Here is a 9,978-nt window from a genome sequence, read left to right on the forward strand (position 1 = left end):
GGACAGGAACCGTGGAGCCAAGCTCGAAACAGGCGATGCCAAACCAAGAACTTTACAATCAATCGACGTGGTGATTCTTGTTAAAGCGGGCCACACGACAGTCTGTCTTAGTCTTACTCGGCATTTTCTCATGATGCGACGAGGATCGGCACTTTGCAACGCATTTTGCACTGTGATGTCATCTGGTTACCACTGTTCAAGGAGGGAGTTGATGAGCTTAGTCTGTGCAGTCTGTAACGGATACTTGACGGGGATAATGGACAACATGGAAAGTGGTTTTGGAAGCTATTCTGTCTGATAACTATTGTCGTAGGAACATACCAGACACCGGAATACTTCCGCGAGGGTTATCCTTTATATGGATGAGACGATTAAGGCAGTATCTCAACTACCCTTGTGTACAGTCTACCGCCCTCACTCCAACTCACTATGATGTTGACTGTGAGTCATCAAAGGAAAAGATCATTAATCGATTGAAATCGAAATCTTCCCCGGCGAAGATAGTAGTTCTGGCAGACATCCTACTTTATTCACTGTTTGGAAGTATTCCAATAATTTCAAGTTTCAACGACCAATGGTAGTTCCGGCAACGAACTAGCCCTCGACCCAGTGGACAGCGATTCGCCGTAGTGAGATCGTATCATATCACTATTAAGGCCTGTGTGCGAGGAGTCTGGCGACTTCATGATACACCTATCATCATCATCATCATCATCATCATCATCATCATCATCATCATCATCATCATCATCATCATCATCATCATCATCATCTTCTTCTTCTTCTTCTTCATCGTCATCATCATTCCAAGCTTCTGTTCGCTCCGCCCTACGGATGTCAGATCCGACTTCTGCAGAAAGGACTATTCGAACGCTTCAAGTGTCTAACCACTGGTGTTTGTGGATTATCAATGTGGCGCGACCGCCTCTCCCAGCATGATTCGTCGATTCTGCTCCGGAATAACTACTCCTTATAGCCCTGCAGTGCTGTAGATCATAGTAATTTGAACTATTGAAGACGGCTGTCTTCACATTCCCCTCCACGGGTTGGTACTGTTGCCGTAGTGTCACTGAAACTATGGCTTATCTCTATCAGTTTAACTGCCAACGGCTTTGAACTTCAGGCAGGATTCGATCGAAGTACGCACAGGCTTCCCCGCCTATCGTTATGCCTAGGGGGATATAATCCACCACGTACATGGGGTCAGTCCATCTTATACATGGAGGCAATCACAGTGAAGCAGTGTGTACTGTATGACCACCTATCCGTATCACAACGACATGCGCGTTTTGAGCAGACACTCTGGACAGGAACACAACGAAAAAATAACAACAGACCTGGAATCTAGTGCCTGAAATCTCGAGTAATATTCCACTACCAAAGGATCCTACTTTCCTGTAGTCCACTGAGACCACACTATCTTGGTCACACCGGTCATACTTCAGTAGCTTGATCCACCCTAAAGCGACTCCCTTGAATTTATTGGACGAATTTCGCTGCCCATCTCTTTGGGTTTCTATCTTGAACACGTGAGTATTCCTAGGTAGGTTTCGTATATCTGGTGCTTAGAATGCTGTTACTGCATTCTTTTTTCTGCGTCCACCATTCTCAGTCGGACAGGCTGTTCCTGTCCTACGGTATTAATCACTTTCACAAATGTCAAAATCCATTCATTCGTTTGTTTCAGTTTTGCACAATGGACCTTCCATGGTAGGTGGTGAAACTTCCATTTCCAATTGTGTCTCAGGATCGAAAAATATCGCCCTCAATCATTAGATGAATTAATTAGTCATTCAGAAATCTCGAAGACAAGTAGGCAAGATGTATTTTTTCTTCGAATAATGTTTTTTTTTTCAGTTTCGAGATTCCTCGAACAAAACCGGCTGCCTCATCTACTCTTTTATGGACCACCTGGAACGGGCAAAACCAGCACGATACTTGCGACCGCCAAGACCCTTTATGCGCCTCGAGAGTTGAATTCAATGGTGTTGGAGGTAAAATTCTCCCGTTCGTTCCTACTGCTTTTTTCCAAGCTCAATGCGTCTGATGCTCGAGGTATTAATGTAGTTCGGGAACAATTGCTCAGCTTTGCAAGCACAAAAACTCTTTTCGCGTATGTTGCTTTATGTGTATTTGCTAACGCGCATATTAAGGGGTAAATTCAAATTAGTAATCCTAGATGAAGCGGATTCAATGACCAAGGATGCTCAAAATGCACTTCGGAGAAGTACGTCCTCTATTCTCTTATCTGTTACCTTAAAATAAAGTTGTGGAAAAGTTCACAGAAAACACTCGATTTTGTCTTATATGTAACTACCTGTCGAAAATTATTCCGGCTATCCAATCGCGATGCACGAAATTCCGGTTTGCCCCAGTGAGCTTCCAACAGATGCAGCCGAGGCTGAAGGAGATTGCTACCATGGAAAAGTATCCTAATTTTCGGCTCAAGTCCTTTACTCTGTAGAGTCGTGCTGACGGAGGATGGCATGAAAGCTATCTATCGGTTTACATCTGGTGACATGCGGAAAGCGATTAATTTAATGCAGGTGAGCGTTACATATCATATCTGTCTAACGACTCCACCTATAACATCTCCCTCCCTCCGCCACGCGACTGTTGTACGTCGGCTGCGGAATATATGACGTTGACTGCCCCAAGATAGAAATAGATTAGTAGGGTTGTCAAAGGTCCACCGTTTTTTCGTAAGGGTAGTGAAGACCTTATCAGAATATCGTGTGTCGGTTATCTTCTAACCCCACTGGATCAAAGGCTAAAATAAAATCAAGGGGGCTTTGATCAAGTGTGAGTTAGTATGGACTGGTATGTGGTCAACTTTCAAGACAGCCCGTCTGAAGGTGTAACACGTCGCCATCTTCGGAACCCATCGCTGATAAATTGTTCAGACCCAACCTCAGACGTTAAATCATGGATAATAAATACGATAAGCCGTTCAGCTGTAACATTCTTTCGGTGCCATGCCACCCGAAGGAAGAGCGAGGACTGGGCTACTGCCAGGTTGCCCAAGCCTAGACAGGAGAGGCAAAGGCCGGGTTCGAGCCACAGACCTTCTGGTCAGTAAATTTGCGCCCAAACCAATGATCCATGGATAGGAAGACATCTTAAGCCACCTACCTTGTTTTGGAGTAATTCGTAATCCCATCGCCTCTTTAATTTCAGTCAACTAAACAGTCGTGTGCAGAGTAAAATCACATCGGGCAGACATTTTCCTCATGCGAATCTGAGATCTACTTGTGTTAAATGCTTAGGATCCTTCAGTTCGACTCCGACATCCAAATGGTCGAAGTTTGTACTGTTTAAAGTGGTTGTTTTCCAGAAACCGATGTCATTTTAAGTCATCGTCGCTGAGCACATTTTTGGGGAAACGGAACATGGTAAAATACACTCATTTACCTTGATTTGGTTTTATGTTGTTCCACTGAACATGGTGCACAAAGGCCGTTTCATGTTTCGTTTGACCCGATATCCGAGATATTGCAGTACATTTTCTTGAAAACTCTTGCTGAAAACTCTTGGGCAATCTATGACCGGTTTGATTCTTTTCGGAGCTAATTGGATGGGTACAGACGCCGAGTTTCCGTCAGCGTGAAGTTCTTCTTGGAACCCAATGGTACGCGGTTCGTGAAATGCACTCATTTGCACACCAATTTGGTTTTCACGGGATACTCAAATGGAACCCGGTTGAAGCTCCAACTAAGTGTGCTGTGCAAAAATTACCTCATTTTTCAGTTGGCACGGTATCCCGAATATCGTCTATATCGATAATGCACTGTGATACATCGAGTATCGTGAGTTGTTGAAGAGTTTTTAGCATCTTTGTGAGTATCGTCCTTCCAAGAACACTTCGATCTTTTGAAATATGAATTCAGTAGGCGGATTCCCACTTCACCAGTCTTTCATACGGAGAGGATTGCAGGGTTGCAGCGTAACTGGTCAGGAATTCATTATTCAAACTCACTTTCTCTCCTTATGTACGAAAGATAACTATAACGTAAAATATTGTTATTGCACAAATAAACGTGGGGTGAGTGCTTTTTCCCATGACATGAACGTGCAAATTACTCCTGGGACTCAAGGGTCTAGCCATCCGCTTTCTTAATCTTGCGTGTAGGATACCTCAACCTAATGTGTTTATTACACTATCCGATAGCTGAATGCATACGTTTGTTGACTGCTTCTTCAACGACTGGACGTATCACGATGCCAGACAAACACTGTAGTCATGTGAAGTTGGCATTAATCCCCTGTCTGTTGTCCTTGTTTTTGGTAACCACTGTTGGTGCATGTGATTCCGTTGTTTGATTCTCTGGAACAGAAAACGAAGCCAACTACGTGGCCGGGTTTTTGGTGTGCCAAATTGGGATTGGGTCTGGTACTAATCCGATGCAGGCGTTTTAAGCGCCTCAGTGAACGTTTGAGCTAGTTGCACTTATGCATCGAAGACGATGGTGAAATTTTCGACTGTTTTCGTTACTGATGCTTGATATCCTTCGTCGTGTCATTGTTTCCACTCTTTTACATTCTCATTGTTCCAGAGCGCGGCAATGTCGGCACCAAAGATTGATGAATCATCTGTCTATGCTTGTGTCGCCTACCCTTCTCCCGCAGAGATACGGTCATTAACCGATTCCATGCTGAACGAGCCGATACATTCGGCCTTTAAAAGTAGGTTCAGCTATCAGCCTGCTTGAATTTGGATCCCGTTTCAGGCTGACGGCGCCTAACATCAGCCAGATCTAATGTTTTAGATATTTATACCTTGAAGTTAGTTTGCGTTAAGAAGTTCAATGGCTTTTTAAATTTCATCAAGATCGGTTGGTCGTTTGGTTGTATAAGGTTAATTGTTAATCGCCACTGCTATATGCTTCACAGCCGTTCAGACCACCCTCTTTAGGGGTTTTATGATCCCAACTACCTGCGGTTGTGGTGTCAACTCTAATAATAGGCGAATTTCGAGAGAACGCCATTGCTTCGTTGCACAAAACGGTCAACTAATTTCGGTCGAGTTTGACATATATCTAAGTTTATATGATGTAGATTCTATCACCTTCATCTGGACTCCGTCAAAAAGACTCTGGGTTGGTCGGAAACAAACATCGTTTCGATACTGACTAAAACTAGGTGATTACCCAACACCGATTGAGGACTCATTAGTAGGTGTCTAAATTTTAGTTAGCCTGATTTCTCTGGATGACTCATAGTTCAGTGTATTCCAGTTTAGTATTCAGTTTTTTGCGAGGTATTTGTGAATCGCTAGTGTATCTTCCGCCTTTATGGCTCTTCACTTGTTGACTGCTCGAGGGTTCTGTTGGACCTATATTCAGGATGTCCTGGGGAGGGCTTGGAGAAGAATATTCCTTCGTAATTGGTACTACTTTGCTATTTGTGGTTCAGGTATGAACTCCGGTGAATTAACATGCAGAAATTTCGTGTTCCCGTTAAACCCCAAACTTAACGAAGCCGATGGTATACTGTCGATCTTAGGAGGCAGTAGTGCCTATGAAGGGTTAGTATTTCGGTATATTTCATATCGGTTCATTTGAGCCGTGAGGCATCCTTTCCTGTGCCCAGTTCAGAGTGAGTAAGCAAAGAGGTGATGAACTTTTGATGTGGCACAGGGTTGTGGGAGAGAAAGGCTTGAGAAAAGTTTGAGTGCTATCCGTGCAACTCGCCTTCACGTAACTTTCCCTGTGTATGGTTACAAGTGCTGCAAGGTGTAGCTGCCAATCGAGTCAATGGCGTTCTTGGTGTTCGTTGCTATCCGGAGTGTCTGGGGGTGTGGTAGGTTAGCATTTAGTCCCTTCCACGTCCACTTTAATTTTTTTATTCCCAGTGATTTTGCGGCAGCGAAGTATTTATGTTGGACACCGATGTTGTGCCGTTGATAGTGATGAACGTAATTACCGGGCGCAACGACAAGCCAGTAGATCCGTGGCTTTTCTTTGGATGGAAGTCGGGTCCCTGGACAATAAAATCATGAAGTTTACAGCCACCTCTTCAAAGGTGGGAAAGCGTTCGTACCCGTGACGTATAAATCACGCTGCATTTTCCTTGGCAATGGTTGGAGACTCACATCTAGATCCTTCGTCATGTTTAGCAAGAGAGCTGCTAATAATGGTCAGCCTACGCAAGGATCATTTTCGCCCCTCATTCAGGTTTTCTTCTTTTGTGATCGCTCAGGCCAACGTAGCTTGTTATCAGTATTTTGTACAGCGTTTTAGCTTCGATTGAGGTCTATTACTTTCCCTGGGTGCCATCGCTCAAAGTGACTCGAAAAGTGATTTGATGCATATGTAAGGCATCGTACCGCTGTACTTTTTTGCGTTCCAGTTTGTGTGTTGACTTTTATCCGTTGGTAGAGCCCTCAACCGTCTTCGTAATTCTTGTACTTCACTTTCCACTTTGTGAGTGTGCTTCCTTCGTTCTAACTATTGGCTGAATATCGTTACTTAGGCAACTTCGTTGACAAAAGCTAATCGGAAAAAATGCCGACAAAATCTTTGTGTCCTGAAAAGGAACTGAACTGAACTACTTCCTGTTTTTCAAAAGGGCTTGGTGAACAATCGCAGGGTTCATAGCTGGGCAACGATTCGCTTTCGGTGCAAAAGCTTCGTCAGGTCAAGTGGGTAGATTACCGGATAGGCGGAGCACCATTAATTAAAGTATCTGCCGACTAGCACACTAGACCAGTTTGGAATGGTGGTTAGAAAGTCTTGTTGCTTAGTTCGGGTGTTCATCTCTTACAGACAATAGTTTAGGAGATTTAGTCATTTTGATCAAATTCTGGTCCCTAATCTTCTGGTTCAGGACACCCTTGTCTCTGCCCTGGTACGGAAAAATGGATTTTGCCATAATGCGCCTTTATCCCATATAATGGAGTGGATTTTTCTAATCTTGAATTAATGTAGCGGCGACTCTGTCATCTCCCCACACACGTTTTCCCGCTTTGTGACGGCTTCGTTTTTTTCATTTACAGACATCTTGGCTACTAAAAATCTCAAAGGTATTGCATTGCAAGATGTTTTAACTGAACTTCATCCGCTAGTAATGAAAAGTAAGTTGTTCCTCTTTCTCCTAGTGTGCTGATGTTATGTGCGCACTGAGTTGTCCAACTATGCTTTTTGTATACCTACCGAAGTTCCTCGGTAGATCTTCAACAGTGAAGGCGTCAACAGTTTTCGTCAGTTTTGATATTCTGGCAAGCTTTACTCCATCACGACTAAAGGTTTCACAGTCAATTGCACCGACATTCTGACTTCAAATTATCCACGCATCACCTTGACGTAGTCCTAACTGATGGCATGATATATAATCAGGTTCCAGAATAGTGTTCTGTCAAAATGCGTATTTCCATTTAGACAATGGGGTTTTCCGTTGTTAACCACTGTTCTTTGGATCCACTTGCTTATCCTCCAAGCCCGCTCAGTTGAGTTAGAAGAAATTACATGATAAAACCTTTCTTCCTGTCGTACCCAGTTCTATGCTCTGCATCTTTTTGCCTATTCACAACCATCTACTTTGTGGGTTGACTCAACTTGCTTGTCCCAGTCCTACCTCAATGACACCACAGGGTCTCCGGAGTACTGGAGAGTATCCACTAGATGATAATCAACAGCCTTCGTGCTTTGTACCCGGATAAGATTGGAAAATCACTGATCCTATACTGGTGAAATAGTCAGGGTCTTGTCGGTGATCAGGTGAATTAGATTTTTAACTCAAACTATGATGAGTTAATTGCAGCGAATCGAAATATTGACCAAGAATCATGTTTCTTGGGGCGCACATACAGTTTCACAGTGTGGATATTTATAGTGAGCTAATCGCGAAGAGTCATGCGCCTACATCTCGCTCCTATTCGGAGCTTATTGTAAACTCCCCTCCGATACACGGGGTATGAGTTTATCTCTTCTCAACCTGTCACATATACTTGGGTCAGCTTTGGCAGCTGTTATCCTTGTAGACGACAATACATGCGTGACCCGGTCCCAAAGTAAATGGTGTCCGTACATCACAGTTGTTATCTTCAGCGCCAAGTATTCGTAGAACCCAGTGACGGAATAATGGGTAATAAATGAGCTACTGCGGATGGGACAACTATACTAAAGTACGTCTTTGATGGCTAATGCATTGCACCGTTCTTGTGAGGTCAACTAACTTGCTGTTTTTTTGGTTCCCGAATTAACAACTCCGCTCATTTGACCTCGATTTTTCCCCTCATTAACCATATCTTGTGAAAGACCGATATTTTACCCTTTTTCTCAGTTAATTTCCCAGATTCTGTGCGTTGTGATCTTATCATCGCACTGGCTGAACTCGAGCATCGCATGTCGGTCGGTTCTTCAGAACGTCTTCAACTTGCTGCGCTTGTGGCATCTTTTGCTAGAGCGAAATCTAGCCTTGAACATGTTTCTGGCTAGACTCCGTCTTCACTCCTATATGCTATTTTCCATTGTTCGAGGTTTAAATCAGAATCACATTTTTATGACTGTTTTTTTAATTTGCATACTACATTATGAACCAGAAATTTCGCGTATAAAATTTCTTCAGAAGGATGAAGTCGCCAGTTGTACATTAACTCGGGCACAACCGTAGTACGCGTGGAAAGTATAATCCATTCGTGAGGTAGATGGAATTCTATACTGATATTTAATCGTGCGAAGTCATGAGCGAGTGGCGGCAGTTTTTAAGTTGGTGGACTGGATGGATCGCTGTAAGAGCGTGACTGTGAGAGATAGAGGTAGAATGTCCAACCACTGCTCCTGGACGGTGCCAGTACATCTGAATTAAGGTGGTTGAACTAACTTCTCCAGGTACAGTTCAAAGGATCATATTATGTGATGATAATTGGAGAAAACAGTTTGCTTTGTTGCTCAAAATTCGAAATGGAAATTGAACACTTTGAAAGGCACATAGTGGTTATCACCAGTAATGAAAGCTCGACGGGAAAATATGTTTGATGAATACTGTAAGATCATCATCATTATCATCGACAGTATGACATCAGAGTTCAGCACCGACGTTTCACTATCGTGCAGCCATTTTTTTTAAAGCATTCTTGTCAAGAAAAGAATAAAGGTAGACGTGGAATGGACTTAGTGCTAGGTTACTACAATCATTTCGAAGTGCCTCCACTTCCACTGAATCAGGTAAGCTGGATGGAAACTGACAGCAAGAACACCACTGACATCAGTTGGCAGCCATATCTTGTAGCGTCTCCAACCAGGCACAGTGAGGATCATGTGGTCCCCATCCTGGAAGGCGAGTAGTACCGACAGCACCCAAGCATTTCGTGATCTTCATACTTCTCTGCCAAGTCAAGGGTCGGTCACCTCTCTGTTTACACCACTGTGAATTGGGCATGGAAAGCAGCACTCTCTTCGGCAAACGATGGTTCGGCATACGCAGCTTACGTCCCAAACACCGCAGCTTCTGGTGCTGGATACATTCTTCAATGGAAGTACCTTTTGCACAACCGAAAAGGCGCTTTCTAACTCCCTCGTTACTGATACTCCGACATCAACCCACACGAGCTATGGTTCTGAGACAACGATTGTCGAACACCTGAAGACGTCTCAGGTCCGCTGCTCGAATAGGCCAAGTCTCACAGCCATACAACAAAACAGCCCGTACTGTAGCTTGATACACACGTCCCTTCAGATTCAGGGATAAACCATTCTGACGCCATAGGTGTCTCAAGTTAGCAAACGCGGCCCGAGCCTTGCAGATTCGTGCATTCACCTCATCTGACACACTGCAATCAGAACTAGTACAGCTTCCAAGATACGTAAAACGCTCCACAACTTCCAGTACCTCTCCCTGGATTGTAAGGGGCGTGTTCAGTGACTGCACGTCCACAAGCATGACCTTACACTTTGTAGGTGCAAAAGGCATACCAATGGACGGGATGACTTTGGTCAGTTCATCCAAGAATACCTGCGCCTTCTCCTCCTCTTCGAACAT

The 9,978-nt window shown here is 43.9% G+C and overlaps 2 protein-coding genes across 2 annotated transcripts; one reads left to right on the forward strand and one right to left on the reverse strand.

The window, feature by feature from the left end:
- Nucleotides 1-557: 557 nt before the first annotated feature.
- Nucleotides 558-3,160, reverse strand: T265_11490 (hypothetical protein; the record flags this gene model as incomplete). The annotated part of the gene is made up of 2 exons (XM_009178158.1): nucleotides 558-850; nucleotides 3,133-3,160. 2 exons carry the CDS (start codon nucleotides 3,158-3,160, stop codon nucleotides 558-560), a joined length of 321 nt encoding a protein of 106 aa, XP_009176422.1.
- Nucleotides 1,697-8,651, forward strand: T265_11489 (hypothetical protein; the record flags this gene model as incomplete). The annotated part of the gene is made up of 9 exons (XM_009178159.1): nucleotides 1,697-1,710; nucleotides 1,748-1,812; nucleotides 1,858-2,113; nucleotides 2,154-2,227; nucleotides 2,268-2,427; nucleotides 2,465-2,546; nucleotides 4,554-4,683; nucleotides 6,995-7,072; nucleotides 8,281-8,651. The coding sequence occupies 9 exons, from the start codon at nucleotides 1,697-1,699 to the stop codon at nucleotides 8,433-8,435; spliced, it is 1,014 nt and encodes a 337-aa protein (XP_009176423.1).
- Nucleotides 8,652-9,978: the final 1,327 nt, after the last annotated feature.

The sequence above is a fragment of the Opisthorchis viverrini genome (genome assembly GCF_000715545.1).
Source record: "Opisthorchis viverrini unplaced genomic scaffold opera_v5_511, whole genome shotgun sequence".
NCBI classification, from domain to species: Eukaryota; Metazoa; Platyhelminthes; class Trematoda; order Opisthorchiida; family Opisthorchiidae; genus Opisthorchis; species Opisthorchis viverrini.